Source organism: Cavia porcellus, unplaced genomic scaffold (assembly GCF_034190915.1).
Source record: "Cavia porcellus strain 051 isolate PalLab524CR breed Dunkin Hartley unplaced genomic scaffold, mCavPor4.1 scaffold_37, whole genome shotgun sequence".
NCBI lineage: Eukaryota > Metazoa > Chordata > Mammalia > Rodentia > Caviidae > Cavia > Cavia porcellus.
Window position 1 is genome coordinate 11,580,671 of NW_026947520.1, and position 18,460 is coordinate 11,599,130.

Consider the following 18,460-nt stretch of genomic DNA (forward strand, 5'->3'; position numbering starts at 1 on the left):
TAAAACATTTTTGCTGAATCATTTAATAATAGACATCTTGACCTTTTGCCCCTAAATATTTCACCATGTGTGTCCTATAAACAAGAAAATTCATTCTCTTGACGTTAACTACAATGTATTTGTGAGATTCTGAAAATATAGTATCACCGTAATATCACCTAACGTGCAGTCTGCATTAAGGTCATATCAGTTGTTGCAGTGATGTTGTTTGTTGTAATTTCCCCTCCCCTTCCAGAATCACACATAACTGTTTCCATTCTTACTGAGAAGAACTTCTTTCCTGATAAATGCTTTCTCTAGAATAGTTCTTGCACCTTTTTCTGTCTCTTACAATGATGCTGGTTTGAGAGGTATAATCTGGCTGTTCCATGAAACAACTCTTTTTTTGAGTGATTCCTCATGGGTTTTGATTAAGCCGAAGCATTTTTGGCCTGAATGCTCTCTAAGTAATACCCTCAGTGCTCACACTGTGTGAGACATGAAGACACACAAAAAATTAAAACTCAGGACCTATTCCATCCAAGGTGATTTAACTATCCATATTTTAAAAAGTAATACTCATAAGACAGTTGTAGAAAATACTGTTGGAGAGTAAATTTGTGAGACATGTGATTTGAGAATGTTTCTGTTACTGTTGTCTTTTTTGGTCTCCATACCAACAAACGCACAGTCACACATCACTTAGCAGTGAGGCTGCCTTCTGAGAAACGAGTTGTGGGCGATTTCATCATTGTGTGAATGTCACAGTGCTCCTTGGATGAGCCTTGCTGGTGTAGGTCAGTTGTTTTGATGTGGTCTTTTGTAATCTGGATCAACAGTCAGCAAGAGATGATGAGGCTGTTGTCAGTGTGACGGGGCAAGCTGTTGTAGTTACATTTGTTTGGTAAATATAGTTTAACGTAATAAAAGTATAATAAATCCATAAGCCAGTGACAGTAGTTTATGATCAAGACTTTGTACTCTGTGTGGTCTGATGTGCTGTGATTCTGTGTGATTGGCTGTACAGTAGGCTTGCTCACAGCAGCATCTCCACGCCCACACATCGTGCCTTGCACTACCACCAAGGACAGTCGTGACATCTCTAGGCAGCAGTCATTTGTCCTCTCCATTCTGATCTTGTGGAAACATTCCTGGTCCACTGTAGCAGTATGTTTGAATACCTCTGTTTGGTGATTTTAACTCGGCTAGTCCTCAAGAAACAGTTTGATGATTTCTTGCACATCTTCAACGGTGTAAATTTCTTTTTAAAAGAAAAATGTTTTCTTAATAGTGTACAGTGTATGACATTTTAATTTATCCCTGATAGTGGATTATCAATTAATTATAACTCGGTTTTGAAGTGAAAAATTCAAGTAATGCTGCTTCAAATCAGTATTTTAAAAAGGCAAATGACCGCTTGCCTTTGCTGTTTTAAAGACATGTTGTGTTTTCCTCATACATGTCCACATCTGATGTTTCTGTTTTTCTTTAGGACAGTGATCCAACCAGGCACCTCCCAGCCTGATATTCAGCTGTTGCACCCAATTAACTTTGAGTTTTTTGTAAATCAAAATTTACCTGCAAATTGGTATCATAAGGTACCTGTTGTGGAAATTAAAGGACATCTTGATACAATGAATGTAAGTGCACAAGTGAAAAAACAAAACAAAACAAAAAAAACCCTTGGTCATTGAAGTCTTACATTCTGAAGACTTTATTAATATAGAACTCCCTGAAAAGTAGAGTATTTTACTGAATGATGTAAGAATTTCAGTAAGATACAGTTCAAAAAGGTATTACCCCTTTCAATAAAAATCTCTAAATAAGTAATATTTAACTTTTACATTTTCTGTACATATGGAAGGAAATCTGTGCACAAATTTTCCTGGTTTCATGTCTGCTGTATATCATATATCACTTAATTTTTAAGGTCATCTATGTAGTACCTCTAAGATAATTATAGCATTGGGAGAAGTGCCTGGTAACTGAAAACAGCCATTTTGTTTCACTCAATTTAAACAAACAGACAAAATTGGATGTATTTGCAGAATGTCTTTTAAAAAAATCAACTCTCTAATTATACCTTTCAGGAAAAAAATAATATAAATTAAGTCAGTGGAGTGAATGTTGATTTATGTTACTATCTTTGAAAATAAAATGTTAACATGAAATAGTGAAACACGTGCGTAGTAATTGTATATATTTTTGGTAAGGTAGGGTTATTCTGTGCTTCATGCTTTGTTTCTGAGAATGTTCTGTAATAAACTGCTGCATTTTAAATGAAATATATCTACCTTTTGAACCTAATATTTCACAGGTTTGTCTAAATCAAGAAGATCTTAATGTTTTGTTTAGAATACTGTCGGAAAATCTTGGTGAAACTCCTGAAGAGTTAGATAAAGTGAAACCAAGAGTACCAGAGACAGGTAAGAGATGCACAGTAGGTGGCTAATATTTCACGGTTATTTTGCAGTTTGATAGACAATAAGAAGACATCGTTCTCTTCTCTGTATGGTGGGTTGGGATTTGAATCCAGAGTCTAGGAGTTAAGGTGCACATACTACCCCTGTGCTGCACCTGCAGCCCAGCACAGACAGGACACGTGAGGTAAGCAGGTACACATTCATGATTTGGATTTGTATTACCAGCAAATAAACAAAGTGCCACCCAGTGGAAATGTGTTAACTGGACATGCTGCTGCCTGCTGATGGCCCAGCATTTAGGAGCCTGAGGCAGGAGAGTTGTCCTGAGTTCCAGCCTGTGCTACGTGGTGAGTTCAAGGCTAGTGTGAACTACACAGATCCTGTCTTAAAAATAAAAGCAAAAACATAAAATAACACATCGTGGTTAAAGATGCTTGACTCTTATTAGTTAAGCAAGCAGGTATTATGAAGTCCTGGAGTAATTATTAAATTTGCAATTAAGTTGCCACTAAGCTGTGGTAGCACATTCCATATGATTTTTAAATTAGGCTTAGTAGTCAGATGTCTGTAAGAATTAAAATAGTTGATAAATTATCACTCCTTCCAAAGATCCCAGAACATGCTGCAATAAATATGTAAGCAAATTTAAATGATCAGATACGGCCTTTTTGGCTTAACCACTACATACTTTCCATGCTGCTGTATATACACGCGCACACGCACACTTATGTATATAAATAATGTGTTATGCATACACACATATTGATATAATTTTCAGTGTTTTTCAAATTAGCACCTGTGTTTGTGAACCTTGCTATGTTTTTCCTAAATTATCAGTATCTTTTGTGTGTACTTTTTATATCTGTTTATATGCTCCCTATAGGCTGTCTTCATTTTTGTCTTTTTTTCATGGCACCGAAGGGCACAAGTACTAGGGCTGTACACAGCGCTACATTCCCAGCCCTTTCCTAGATTTCGAGGTAGGGTCTTGTTGTGTTGCTGAGCTGCCCAGGCTGAGTTTGATTTACAGCGCCTCCCAGAGTGCTGAGATTACAGGCCTTTGCCAGCATGCCTGCGGCTTTCATTCTGTTTAATGGCGGCCTGGTATTAGAGCCTGTGGAAGTACGTGCCATAATTTATTTAGCAAGTCTCTCCTGACAGAAATTTCACGCTTCCAAAGTTTCATTTGTATCACGTTGCACTGAATTTGCACTTGTGTGTCATAAGAAAATATCAGTTAAAGCCTGTGCAATCTTTATTAATTTAAATTTATTAGTAACATAAAAATCTAACAAATTGATGTAATCATTTGGCAGATCTTGCTGATTGCTCACTAAAGAACTTGTATTAGGTTTGTACTCCTACTGGGTAGCTTTTGCGTGCCTTTATAACACCAGATGGTACCAGATTTAAAACGTTTTGCCCCTTTTTAAAGTGAAACATAGGATTTCAGGGTTTTTCTGACTGTATTGTAACATCCATGAACACATCTTGTGTGCGAGGCAGAGTTTTTATAGTGTGTGCTCCTGTGTCATCCCTGTGAGTGAGGTGCAGCATGGCTCGCGAGGCCTAGATAGTGCCCCCATCTGCCCAGAGGTCACTGTGCTCCGACCGGTCCCACCGTGGAGGGTCTCGTATCTACCCGAGTTTTATGTGAAGCTGTAGGGAGCCACTCTTCGGGAGCATGTCTTCAGCTCTGCTTGGAGGATGCCTCCGCCCTCAGGCCTTTCTTCCCCACGCTGGAACCAGGCTGTGCCTTGTTTAGTGTCATCTGTGCACCTTAGAGTCTGTTAACCTTTGTCCACTCCATGTGAGTAGGTATGGCTGCCTGGCTGGCTAGTGGGCAGACTGTGTGTGTGTGTGTGTGGGTGTGGGTGTAGGTGTGTGGGTGTGCATGCGTGTCTGTGTGTCTGTCAATCCACCCTTCCTGAGGATTGAACTCAAAGCGATGCATCCCCAGCCTTTTTAGTATTTTATTTATTTTTTTGAGACATAGTTTTGCTGAGTTGTTAATAGTCCCATGCTGGGCTTGAACTTGCCTTTCTTCTGCCTCAGCTTCCCAGAGTGCCAGTCTTTTGTTTTTTATAGGTATGTGCCACCATGCCTAGTCTTTTGTTTTTAGTTGAAATGTATATGTCTCTTGTACTAAACTGTGGGTTTTCTGAGGGCCAGAAGGGTTATTGGTTTATGGATTTTTAGTTCCTTCATTAGGTCCAGAGCACTTCTACATGTCCTCCTGAGTGTGTAAGAAATGTGTGCATAGAAGTGAATGAATTTCTTTTTAACATCTGTAGGTGAAATCAAAGATGCCCCTGAAGTTTCTACATCACAGAGATTACAAGCTTCAAAAGATGCTTCAAGAGCTGAAAGAGAAGAAATTAGATCTGTAAACATTGTTAATGTACTGCTGAATTTTGAAATTAAAGAGGTAGGTGATTTTCATGTTTTTGTAGAGAGGTAAGTTAATGGATTTGTAGAATTACCTGTATTAAAATAAGCTTCTGGTAATTAATATGGGTGAAAAAAATCTTAGGTAGGCTATTTACATGTAATGATGTTTAAAATTTGAGAGTTTAAGGATGAGTTATGTTTGGGGGATATAAGATTACATAGAGAAAGCTGTAGAATTTTCTATAACTTCCTTTTAATGATTATGAGACAGCCAGAATGTGTCTTGCTTTGCGTTTTTTATTATCTAAGCATAACAAGACAGGGAACTAGTGATGCAAAATCCTTTACAAATGTTAGAAATTCTAAAGAGAATAAAACCAGTAAGTGTACACTAAGCGTTATGGTACTCATGCAGAATGGTACTCGGTCAGTGTACTTCCATTTACAGATTGTTGAGGAAAGGTCAGGTAGATTTTCCTCTCCCTCACGCACACACTCAGCACGTATTCATTGCACGTGCTAGGTATTTAGATGCCTAGACCTTGAGCTCGGAAGTGTTTGTTCCCCCTTAAAGATGTGCTCAGTTAGGGTTCTGTTAAGGTTGTGGCACTGGTGGTAGGGAAGGTGCATCTGAGCAAACCGAGAGGGTCCGCAAGTGTTTAAACTGAGTTTTCCAGCAGGAAGTGTAACTTTGAGTTGAGCTTTTAAAAGAGCAGCAGTAAATAACCTGAGAAAAGGAGATTAAGAAAGGGGGGGGCAGGATGGACTGGAGTGGGCATGAAGTTGTGAGAAAGCATAGAGCGTACAGGGAACCACGGACCTTTCCCAAAATACCTGGTTGTTGCGTAGTTCTCTAAATGTCATGCTCTTCCTCTGAGCTAAAGATGAATGAATGGGCTCTGTGTTCACTTCACAACTAGATTCTGGATTGTTAAACCTCCAGTATGTTTTCTGTGTAATATCAGTTACATAAGCTTTATTTTTATTTTTATTTGTTTGTGTTTTTGAGAAAGTGTCTCCCTCTGCAGTTCAGTCTGGCCTTGAGCTTACTTTGTAGCCCAGGCTGGTCTCAAAGTTGCTATATGATTCTCCTGTCTCAGCCTCCCGAGTGCTGGGATTACAAGCGTGTGCCACCATGCTTAGCTTAGTTACTGAAGATTTTTAAGCTTGATAATTAAAAGACTGATCGGAGTCAATTTTTTGACAAGTGTGTAATTAACATATGTAGATGGAAAACCTGTCAGTCCTTTCTAATATGATTTGCTGTAGATACTATGGTAGTTCCCTTCCCTGAGGACAGTGGTCAGGGTGGAGAAAACCACTAGAAAAAAGTGGCAGTGCTTCAGTCTGAACAAGCATAGGTGTCGCCTCGGGTAAATGATGCCGCCTCCAGTCACCAAAGAAGGTGGACGTTTTTACATTGTGTGACTCAGTGTTGTATCAGTGTCCTTATTAAATTCTTGTGCAGCAGTGAAATCGTGGGTAGTAATACTGGTGCATTCCTACAGGTTATGGTGATGCTGATGAAAAAGGCGGAAAAGAGTGGGAGGCCAGTGCACGAGCTCAGTGTCCTGCAGCTTGGAGTGGAAGCTAGAGTTCAAGCTTATGCCGTGACCGCTGAAGCTTATCTCCAGCAAGTCAGCATGCGGTGCCTGGATTTCACTGGTCAGTGAGTTATGCAGTAGGCAGGTGGTCTTCTGGATCGCCACCCCGCATGTGTCACCATAATCATTCAGGTTAAATGTGTTGATGCGAAGGCATGTGACGGTTTAAAACCTACCATCTTACCTAGTTACACATACATACTCAGGTAGTGTAGAGTAGAGTATTTCTGGAAAAGGAGCCACTTGTCACTGTGTGTGATACTTCAGTACTTAGGAAAGGCACTGTTTCGTTGTAACTGTGCCACGAGAGCTGATCCATCAGGAGACTAGGACCTGGGTACATACAGGGACTTACTTGGGAAAGTTGAGTTAGTTTATTTGTTGCTATTCATTTCAAAATTACATGTATTTTAAAATTTCTTCTCATGTATATCACTATATGCTTATGAAAAAGGAAATTTCAGCAATATAGAAGTTTATGGAAGGAAAAATTTAACATAATCCAGAAGTCTCTTTTCCCCTCAAGTAAAAACTAAATTGTTGTTTTGTGAGTCTCTTGGATCTCCTGAATTCATTTTCTCTTTCTTAGTTTTAGTGTGCTAGTACATGTGCGTAGTGTGTAAAGTTCCCTTCCCTTGTGTGGAGTTGACACCTTACACCACACATCTTCATCCCCTTTCCCTTCCCTCCCTCACCTGTCCCCACACTTGTCCCTTTCCTCTTCCTAAGCTGTCTTCATCTTTATGCTGGATTTCTCATAGAAAAGGAACAATGTGATATGAGACAACTTTTAAAAGTTTCTGGTGACATTTAAGGTTTATAAGAACTCTGTGGAAGAGCTTTAGGAAAACAAGCTTGTGCCGTGCGTGGTAGTGCATGCCTGTGACCCCAGCACTTAAGCGGCCAAGGCAGGAGAAGCTCTGGGAGTTCAAGGCCAGCCCGCACTACATAGCCAGGCCCTGTCTCAAAACAAAACAAGCTCATATTGAGAATAATCCATGCTTTTATGTATTTTATAGTTTTGTTCTTTATAGCATATAATATGTGATTTGCTCAAATGAGTAATAGTAGTAGTATCAAATGTTACATAATTTTTAAATTATCTTGACTGTTTTTATATATAAATATATATACACATATATATGTTGTTTCTTTCAGCTTTTAATGCTAATGAGACAATATGATGTTTACGCATGTGTGTCTTATTTATTTTACTAATGAGTATGGTCTCAAGTTGTATCCTTTTACCTATAAAAGTCTCCAGTTTGTCCTTCTTTATGATTGAGTAGTGCTCCATTGCATAAAAACACTACATTTGTTTTTATCCATTCCTCAATCACTGGGTATTTAGGTTTTTTCCAAGATCTGGCTATTATAAACTGTGCTGCTATAAACATGAGTGCACATGTATCACTGTGGTATGATGTTCTTAATTTTTTTGGGAAGACACCCAGTTGGGAATAGCTAGACTGTGAGCCCTCCAATCCTAGATTTTTGAGGAATCTACACTGATTTCCCAGTGGGTGCACCAGTTTACATTCCCACCAATGTGAAGAAGGGTTCCTTTTTTCCCACAGCCCCTCCAGCATTTGTTATTGGTTGATTTCTTGATCCTGGCCATTCTTTCCGGGGTGTGGTGAAATCTCAGTGATGTTTTCATTTGCATCTCTGAATGATCAGTGATGCTGAACATTTTTTCACATCTCACAGGTTATATAATTGACTGGTACTGGGTTTGTTGTTTTTAGGGATTTTTCTCTCTCTTTTCAAAGCCAGGCTTCTTGAAGCATGATTTCATATTTAGTGTAAAATTTACACTAAAATTTAGCAGTGTAATTCATATTTAGTGTAAAATTCTTAGTGTTGATGAACATACCTTAATGTAACTGGCTGTTCATGGTGTGTAAGAAGTGTGAGGCATTTGCAGTGCTGACCAGCCTGTCTCTTGCCCCCAGACGCAGAAGGAGGCCCTCTGCACATCGTGCGCTCCTCTCGCGTGACTAAGGAGCCGCTCCTGAAGATGGCCTTGACCAAGGTACCAGCTTTCTGTCTAACTCCTGAATATGCTAAGTTATGTCTGTTCCCTTCATGTTTAGTGCTCCAGTTTTTCTCCTTTGAAAGTGTGCTTTATCCTTGGGTTGACTGCGATGAATTTGAAAGCATCTGCACACACTCGTTAACTTTCTGGTTTCTCTAGGGAAACCAGACAAGTGGTTTGGACAAGTGGAACAGAGAAGCTGTGCTGTGTTCTGAAGCAGAGTGTATTATCATCCAGTACACAAGCATTTCCCCTGCAGTTCAGATTTGTCCATTAGTATTTCCTCCAGAGTAGTTCTTTTCATCTGTAGGATGGGAGATGTGGTTTAAATCATGTTCTTTACCTATAAGAAATGTGTTTTAATAGCATACTTTAATAAGTAAAAAATGGATGTTTATTCAGTACATGCAATTTTAGTGTTTGTAATCCATTGATTTAATTACCCACTGTTTGTAGGCAGACAGTGATGGACCGGAATTTAAAACTGTTCATGACAATACCAAACAGAGACTAAAGGTAAGCTGGTAATGATTAAATGTAGCTTCATAGCCATTTTGAGTTGTAAGGTTGTGCTAACATTAGAATATTGTGAAAATAAAAATAGATTAATTTTTGTCGATAAAGCCAGTGCATATAGAATTAAAATACACTTTTTATAAAAATTAATTTGATTTATAAAGAGATTGCTTGTTTCCCAGATGTAAATTGCTCTTTACTTATACAACAAATAATGTATTCTCAAGGAAATGCTGTCCATAGATATTTGGCCTGATACTGATTCAGCATTAAATGTTAGCGTTGTGTGTTGGCGTTAGGATTAAGGATGTTGTTCACATTCCCTTTGTGCAAATGGGTCAGTGTTGGGACGCTTCCTATACATTTTCTTAAAACTCAAACCCTGTGGACAATAGAATTATGTTTGCACACAGGAGTGGGAAGAGTATTGGTTTACTGACTGATTACAATTAACATAATAGTGTTTCTAAGAATTGATGCTGGTAGTAATTCATTTTTTTAAGGGCTTTTCTTTAATTGAACTGCTCTTGTGCTAGTTGTGTGTGTTGAAACTTAACACAAATGTTACTATGTCTTACTCTGCCTCTCTGTTTTCTTAGGTTTCATTTTCATCCTTAGACATGTTACTTCATTTAGAAGCTTTACTTTCCCTTATGGATTTTTTGTCATCGGCTGTTCCATCCTCTGAGTCATCTTCTAGGAAGGAATCTGAGCTAAAACCACTTGTAAGGGAGTCCAGAAGTATTGCCATCAAAGCTGGTATTAATTTTTGAGTAATGGTCAAATGCTTTCTCTCATATAATACTGTAATGTATTTTAAGCTAAGAAGATACTTACTATCTTGATGTTACTATACCTGATTTGACAGTTTAAGTTAGTTTTGAAAGAACTCAAAATTTTTCCTTATAGGATTATACATCAGTTTATTGAAATGTTTTAAATAAATGTTGTTTAATGGTGTTTTTTTTTATTTTACTGGCTAGATAGCATCTTTTTTGCATTGACATCTCTTTGCATTCTTCAGTGCAATAGCAATGAGAAAGGAAGAAGTTAAAGTTCGAATGCAGTCACGCATAGTTACAAAATTGTATTGCGCCCAGTCCTGTCTAGTGCTGAGCAGGCTTCAAGCCTTGTGCGCACTGAAGGAATCTCACAGAGAAGATGGACTCATTCTGTTTCTAAATAGATCTGGGAACATGTTTGCTAGGCAGATACCTTGAGCTGTGAAATGTTAGCTCTGAAGTATCTACAGTCAATAGAGAATGTGTATTGGTTTGTAGAGCAAGCATCATTTTGGTTTTTCACATTGTATGATATGAACTTGTAACATACAGTAATTCAATTAGAATAGATTGGTATTACTGGGATCTTTAGAATAAAACTGTTATTACCATTACATCTGATACAAGGATCTGATTTTTTTTTAACCTTGGAAGATAGCGAATTGTTCTAAACTAGAGTAAAAGCGTTTTACCCATTTTATTGTTAATTTGCTTGCAACAGCAGTACAGTATCTAGAGGTAATAGCCTTGGAGTCTTCTGTTATAACATATAAATAGAATACATAGAAAAATAGTTGAATACATGAAAAATAAACATTTAAAATTACAATAACCTACAAGCAATTTTAATTCATAGAAACAGTCTTGTGGTTTTGCTGTATGATTGGTCTTCATGGTTTGATGTTGCCACATTTGGTATTAGGGAAAAAACCAGCTTATCATCATGTAATGGGGATTAATTACTAATACATATCCTGATGGTTTTGCAGTTTTATAGGAAAGAACTTTAAAAGAACTGTAGTCCTTTATATTTATATCTTATCCATTCTGAATTTATTTTACAATTCTTTATAGAGCCATTGCATATACTGTAGTAAAATTGGATTGCTTCCATAGTTAAATAACATGTATAATAAGTGCCATAGTAAATAAAATGAACTGTGTTAACTAGTCAACATATTTTACTTCTGTATTAGTTACTGTTTTGATATAATATATGACAGGTTTTAAAATCAAACTTTTAGACAAATAGAATAGAATTCTAATTTAAAGTGTTTTATTTTATTCTGGAAGGAAAATCAATGAAATTTTCATGTCATGAATAACACAATCAGGATGTTAACAGTAGTTATGTTTACTCTTAATGTGAAGGGAAACTGCTATTTTGGGTTGGTTTTTGAAAATTGACTCAAAGTCACATTTTATCTTAATGGAGAGCTTTTTGGCTCCTCCTAGTACAATTTTATTTTATTGAATTTGAGATTATTTTGTGTGTTCTATCATCTTTACACTTTGCCAATCACAAATTTTCTATTACTTTTTAGTATCTGGCACCATTTCTAAAAAGGATATGTTCGATTTAAAGGTTACAGCTGAATTAGATGCTATTAATGTTCTGTAGCTGATGTTAAAATACATAGTGAGTAATTCTATTTTGTTATATAAACATCCAGCAAAAGTGAGCTTGTAGGGGTGAATTTCTTATGAGTCAAACATTGTTTCCTTACACTGAAGGTTAAAGGTATATTTGGAAATGTTTATAGTAAATTTGTTATAATTCTTTTCTGACTTGAGACATTCCATGTGTATTTTAAAAATTTCAGATTATATCTGAGGCCTTAATTTGTTTCTGTACTTGTATTTTTAGAATAATCTGATAATTGAGACATCACAGAATTTTTAAAAAATAGTTCATTTATTTTGCCTTTTCCCCATATGTAGCATAGGCAAAGGAGTTTCTGAAAGACACTTTGTGACTTTTTGATGTTGTCAGTTTGAAAGAAGAATGAAGCAGCACATTACCCTTCCTCCTCTCCTCCTCTTTTCCTTCTTTCCTGTCTTTCCTTTGTGGGATTGAATCCAGAGGCTTTCCACTGAGCTATACTCTCACTCTAGTTTTTAAACTTTTTGTAATTTTGAGCCAGGAGAACTTAATTTCTTCTGAAGTTGCTCAGTTGCCCTGGCTGGGCTTGAATTTGGGATCCTCCTGACAGCTTTCCGGAGTACTGGGGTTATAGGCCTCCACCTCCAGGTCTGGCTAGGTGTTTTGTTTATTTGGTTTTAAACTCACAACTTTTATGTAAGATGCATGAAGTACTTAAAGGTGTAACCTGTCTTACATACCTCATACGTGAATACTGGTATAACAATACCAGTATGTCTAATAATAGCTTGTGTTGACTCTGTATGTTAGTAGTATGTTACTGAACACAGCACTGCTCACTTGACTCATCTGGATTGAATGAATCCTTTGTGAAAGTCTTGCCTTCCCTAGGAATGGACGCCTCTGTTTCTGTGAAGCCAAAACAGACTGATATGTTTGCCAGACTTCAGAATATCATAGTAACAAATGTTGATTTGAAGTCCATTTACAAAAAGGTAAAAATTGATTTCTCAACTGAAATGTCTTCTGTGTTTTATATTTGAGATGCTTTTTTGTTGTTGTCCAATGCATTTACTAGTCTGTCACATGAGGCCTTCTCTAAGGGTGGGGATATAGATGGTGACCACCTGCTTTCCTGTCATGTGCACACTAGGCCTTTTGGTTACTTCTGAAAGTGCAATGATGGACTGATACTGCCTTTAGTAAAGGGTTTTTTATAACGATAGGAAAAAAGTTACTGTCAAATAAGTTGGGTTAACTAATAATGTTTAAGGCTGAATCGGGGGTCACTTTCTCTAATGAGGAACTTTGTGATACAGAGAAGGGCCTGCAACTCTCCGGTGCCAAAGCCAATGATCTCATCCTTTCAGGCTGTCTCCATCTTGGGAGAGGAAGTCTTTCGGTTCCAGATGACTTTGTATCCAGACGCCACAGAAGGAGAAGCCTATGCTGACGTGTCTAAAGTGGATGGCAGACTTAGTCTCAAAGTGGGTTGTATTCAGATCGTTTACGTTCATAAATTCTTCATGTCTCTGTTGGTAAGTGTATGTTTCAGTATGTGTTTATTTCTCATTGGGGCCTAAATAATTGCCTGTACTCCTGAACCCAGGGAGTCCAGGTCTTCACAGTGGGCTGTGTTAAACACCCAAACACCAGCCAGATTACTGCAGTCAGAGATCTTTAGATGATGGTTAACTAAGTGAATTTTAAAACTCATTGGTAAGTAGCTTTCTCCAGCATTTTTTTTAGGTGTGTATTTTACAAGTGCTTTTTAATTTAGGACTTTTTAGTAGTACTTGTTTATGGGAATGCTTGTAGAGATGTTTAGCTAAAAGAACTTTTAAAGGAAGTTTGGCAAGTATCTTAAGAACTAATATTAGAATTTACAGCTGTTGCTTATATTTGTGATCACTAAGACCATAGAATTCTTTTGTTTTTATCTGTCATGGAAGTAGCCTATGCTGAAAAGTTTTAAGTCTGCTTACTGCTTTTAGCAGGGTTGCTAACCAGAGCTTATCTTTCATGAATTTGTCTCTGAACTGTCATGTTCACTTGTGTAGAAAGTGAATTATTTCGGGAGAAGAGGAAGAGGTTAAGTTTATGACAAATGGTGGATATTAAGAACATGAGTTGTAAGAGCAACTGTTTCTTTGCTGGGAAGAATCTTTCTGGTTGCGTGGAGATGAAAATGCATCCTACCTAAATAAAGAAGTTTTGATTCTTAGTCATGATTGCAGAATTGTAGGTGGTTAACCATTTGTGTCCATCCATATGCAGTACATTAGAAACAAACTCAGTAATAAGCTTCCTGAACCCTCATTTTTAAAAGTAGACTGTATTTACTGCGACCTAGAGGTACAGAATAGAACTTACTGTTGGGGAGATAAAGTGCTGTCCTCCATTCCTTTCCTTGCATGTGGCATAGTTACTAAGAAACATTTTAAAAAGAATCATATCAGAACTTCATCATAAAATTAATGGTTAAAAATAGAAATAAAAAAAGAATAAAAAATATAAATGAAAGTTAAGAATCTTTACTCCCTGGAGGTAGCTGTTGTTAATAGCGCAGGGTATATCTTCCTAGACTTTACTCTTCTCCACGTACACAATCATAAATAATCTCTTTTATTATGCTTATTTAGTTGTTCATTTTGCAGCACGTACTTTTGAAAGTGTTTTCCTTTGGAGAACAAACATCTTTTGGGGGGAAGTCTTTAACTATCATTCTCTTCCAACAGAATTTCCTCAACAACTTCCAAGCTGCCAAGGAAGCTTTGAGCACGGCTACCATGCAGGCTGCAGAGAGAGCTGCTTCTAGTGTGAGGGACTTGGCCCAGAAGAGCTTCCGCCTTGCGATGGATGTGGACCTGAAAGCACCGGTTATTATTATCCCTCAGTCTTCAGTGTCGTCTAACGCTGTGGTGGCAGATCTCGGTTTAATCAGCGTGGAAAACAGCTTTAGCTTGCTTCCTGCAGAACGTTACCCTTTCCCTCCAGTCGTTGATAAAATGAAGGTCCAACTCACTCAATTGAAGCTGTCCAGGTAAAATTATGTGTGTAACTGTCATAATTTGCTAGAAAGAAGATTTTTACATAGTTTTCCTAGGATTAAAATAGTGATATTTTACTCTCATTGTTTAATTATGAAACCTTAATCATTTTTGACTAATTGTCAATATAATGCTGTGCTTTATAGTATCTGTATTTTGTAGTACCAAGTTTAGAATGTTATTTTCCATTCTGTGAAAACTTACATGTTAAAAGATATCAGCTTACTAGCTGGGATTAGTGGTTCATGCCTGTAGTACTTGAAGCAGGAGGCTCACTTGAGCTCACAAGTTCCAAACTATGCTGTGTATTATAGCAAGAGCCTATCTCAAGGAACAAAGAAAAAAAATTTATGGAGAATGTTACAGAATGTATGTACTTGCTCAGAAATACATCTTCATTTCATTTGCTCATAGCTAGTTCTTCCTAAATTTGTAGTAAGATTTAGTATTTGTAGTGTGGTGCTTAAAGGATTTTTGAATCCAGATGGGAAGGTGTTGACTCTGTTTAGCGGCCAGAGTTCTTATTTCCTCGTGCAAATGGCTGTTTGTAGGCAAGTTAGAAATGTTTATTGCCATGTGAGTCACTTTAGATTTGATGTGTTTTTCTCTTTGGATTTGGAGAAGTAACATATTGAGGACTGAGTATATGATTGCTTCATTTATTTTGTTTTCACAGAGTACAAATATGAGATACTAGCTGCTGTATCATATAGTTTTTGTGAAAGATAGCAAATGATACAGTGATAATTTCTGGAAGTTATGTCTTTGTTTTTGATAACTATATATAAACTTTATTCTGATTTGCTCTGATTTATGGAAAGAAATATGTTCTAAAAGAGTTCTGATAGTAGCTTTTATGTATTTAGGAAGGTGCCTTGTGGAAACTCTTAAACAGTGTGGGATATTGTCATTTTAAATGTCAATTTAAAGCGTATATGGAAGCATGATCTTGTTTCTCCTCTCAGAACTATCTTGCAAGCTGACTTGCCACAGGATGACATTGAAATCTTAAAACCAGTAAACATGCTTTTGTCTATACAACGAAACTTATCAGCAACCTGGTACATGGAAATTCCTGGGATCGAGATAAAAGGAAAGTTAAAACCTATGCAGGTATGCGGATCACATGAGATAGATGGCCATTGTAGGTGGACCTTCATGGTGGATCACAGTGCAGTTCTAGTGTATTAAAAGAGATGCTTTCTATCAAGTGAGAGCACCCTTGTCGCTTGCTCTTTTATTACATTTTAATTAGCTGTGTGGTAAAACTAGCAAGAATGTTGAAAGAGCTGGTACAATGGCTCAGGTTTCAGGCCAGTTGGTGCAGTTGAGGGCCTGCAGATGTAGCCCTGTGGGGGAGCACTTGACCTAGCAACATGCGTGTGTGTGTGCACACTTGCACACATAGGAGAGGGGTGGGGACTAAGATAAACCTGTTGAGTCTGCTGAAACTACTGTTCTTAATTTTGGAAAATTCTATTAAAATTTTAGTGCGTTTAAATTGTAAGAGAATGAAAAGTGATGTTCACGTACCACAGAGATTTTTTAGTTGTGATTTTCTTTTTAAATTAAAGTTTTTCGATTGACACAATATTTGTACAGTGACGGAGTAGTATTTTCAGGTGTAGGAAGCCTCCTGGAGTATCACTTTGAGTAGGCAGAGGTTTGTGTTGGTAGCAGAGCAGTGAAGCAGCGTCTCAGAGGCAGTCTTTGCAGGTGTTGTGCCAGCTCCCGGGAGCAGGAGAGACCGGGGACAGGAGCTATGGGAGTGTACTAGCCCTGTGGTTCTCAAGTACCCGTGTGTGAAGTGGGAAGCTCTACAGCACGTGTCAAGATAGTGGGGAGAGAGGAAGCAAATTGAACGAGTGAAAAGCCAACCAAACTATAATGTCAGTAGTTTTGGTATCCGTGGTTATTCTAGGGTTGGTTCTGTGATAAGAAGGGGTTGGAGGAGCATTTAGGAAGGCATTTAAAGTAGAAGCTTGTTGTGCAAATGGAAGGTTTTTAAGTAGATGTCCCAGTGAGTACAAGTAGATGTATTAAATGAGAAAGAGTGGCTGAATGATTGATACTCCAGAGCATGGGTTCTTTCTTTCAGTTCACAGAGCACTACATATTGCAGAGTTTTTTCTCTGAAGTTGTAGGGTAGTCTGTATTCCAGACTATATCTTCTGTGCCTCAATTTCTCCTTATTGCTAAGATATTAGATTCCAGGACAATATTTGATTCTTCCTTTCAAAGATTGTAGAGTTACAGATTTCCTGAAAGCAAAAGTAAAATGTAAATGTCTGTCAATGGGACAATGTGGATAAAATTATAATTACTCACATTTGGGAATTATAAAGCATCTAAAATAAATGAACCAGAATTATAGCATATCTTAAAGATAAAAATGAAAAAAATTAATTGCAAAATGATAGTACAGTTTTATGTTACTTGAAAATATTTTAACAAGCAAGGGTTGCATAAGTTATAGGATATGTAGTAATGGTAAATGTTAGAAAGCATTCATGAAAATAATTGTCATACTCGGGATGGAGTCTTTCCATGGATGTGGGAACGGGCTCTCACAGAGTTGCATGGAGGATTCAGCTATGTCTGTAAAGGGAAAAAGATCTGAAGGAAATGTGGTAACTTGTTAAGATTTGATGAAGCCAGGTGGTAGGCACATGGGAGGATTATAGTATTTTCTTTTTCTTTTATGCTTGAAATATATCAAAAGGAAAAAGGAAAAAAGCAGTAAATCCAGCAGGTTAGCATCAAAGTATGATCATTATTTTACCCAAAGGGCTCTTGTTAATTCAGTAGTGCAGCCACACTGGATAACATTTCCACAACCCGATCTGTCAGTGAGTCAGGCCTGTTGAATCACTTAGGCTTTGGGCACGGTTCGTGTAATTTCCTGGGTCAAGGGTGCTGCTAAGAAAGATATCAGGCAGGTGACACCAATAAATTCTTTTCAGTATATTGTTTGACAGTTCTTGAAGAACTCTGGGGCCACCTTTCAGAATTATCCTGTAGCCTTGCTGAAGGTCGGTGTAGTAGGCGATCTATAGCTCTTTTGTTCAAAGCACACAGGGTGGTGAGGTCAGCTGCCCTTTGGGCTACTGTGATAACTTGGTTGGTATCCAGATAGGAATGACACTGAGGAAGTTCTAAGGAATTGGTGTTATTCCTGTTATCCAAGGACTGGGGCTGAAACAAATAAGAAGTCCCTGATCACTGCCTTGTGCAAAAGTATCTCCTTATTTTCGTTGAGGAGGGGTACTAGGCAGTGTTGCAGGCTGAAGGGATCTAATTTAGGGGACATAGGTTACCGTCGCATCCGGAAGTTAACTGTGCATGTGTACGTGTTGGTGTGAGACCATGTGTAAGTTCTGAAAACAAAGTTTTACGATTCTGGTGTCTGGAAGTGAAATTTACAAAAGATAGAATAAGAAAGTACTGATTTAATAGACTTTAATAGCCAGTAGTAAGTGTGTTGTTCTGCAACACTGTGTAAGGAAGATACTACTATTCTTGTTTTAAGACTAACAGACTTGATGTAAGAAAGCTAAGAAAACCCGGCCAGCATCACAGCTTGAAAGTGTTAGGGTGCTGCAATCAGATCTACTTGAGTCCGAAGCCTTGCTGTTTTGTATTTTTATAAATATAAAATACTCTTTTGTAAAGTTTAAAGATGAAAAGATGCTACCTTCCTAGTGTGTGTTTTGGTTTTAGAAAATATTTTGTAGTTATGTTCGTTGTTATTGTAAGAGGTATTGTTTTTGATATGTTAAGATAGTCTATGTATGTCCAGGTGCATATGTACTGTGAACAGAGCTACAGAACAGGAGAAAATCTTGTTATTTTCTGTTGGAGACTAGAAATCAAACTGTACCATCTGGTGTTGAACTTGTTGGAGCAGAGTGAATACCATAGGAGGAGGAGCAGATGGGCCCTGGAAGAGAGAGGAGTGGGCATGAGAAGGTGGGATCTTGGAAGTGAGTTCAGGGCTGTGAAGGGGACAGCTAGGCAGAGGCCAGGCAGCATGGTGGTGAGGCAGGGCCTGGCTATGGGCAGAGCAGAGGGGGC

General features: G+C 37.8%; 1 protein-coding gene across 1 annotated transcript in view; it reads left to right on the forward strand.

The window, feature by feature from the left end:
- The window catches only part of LOC134474738 (intermembrane lipid transfer protein VPS13C-like), a 94,440-nt gene that overhangs the window by 15,815 nt on the left and 60,165 nt on the right, over window positions 1-18,460 (forward strand). Inside the window, 13 exon segments of the mRNA XM_063243276.1 lie at window positions 1,472-1,619; window positions 2,297-2,405; window positions 4,697-4,830; window positions 6,302-6,458; window positions 8,353-8,432; window positions 8,892-8,951; window positions 9,551-9,710; window positions 11,278-11,340; window positions 11,343-11,372; window positions 12,228-12,331; window positions 12,707-12,874; window positions 14,075-14,379; window positions 15,352-15,499. Coding sequence (XP_063099346.1) covers window positions 1,472-1,619; window positions 2,297-2,405; window positions 4,697-4,830; window positions 6,302-6,458; window positions 8,353-8,432; window positions 8,892-8,951; window positions 9,551-9,710; window positions 11,278-11,340; window positions 11,343-11,372; window positions 12,228-12,331; window positions 12,707-12,874; window positions 14,075-14,379; window positions 15,352-15,499 — 1,666 coding nt within the window.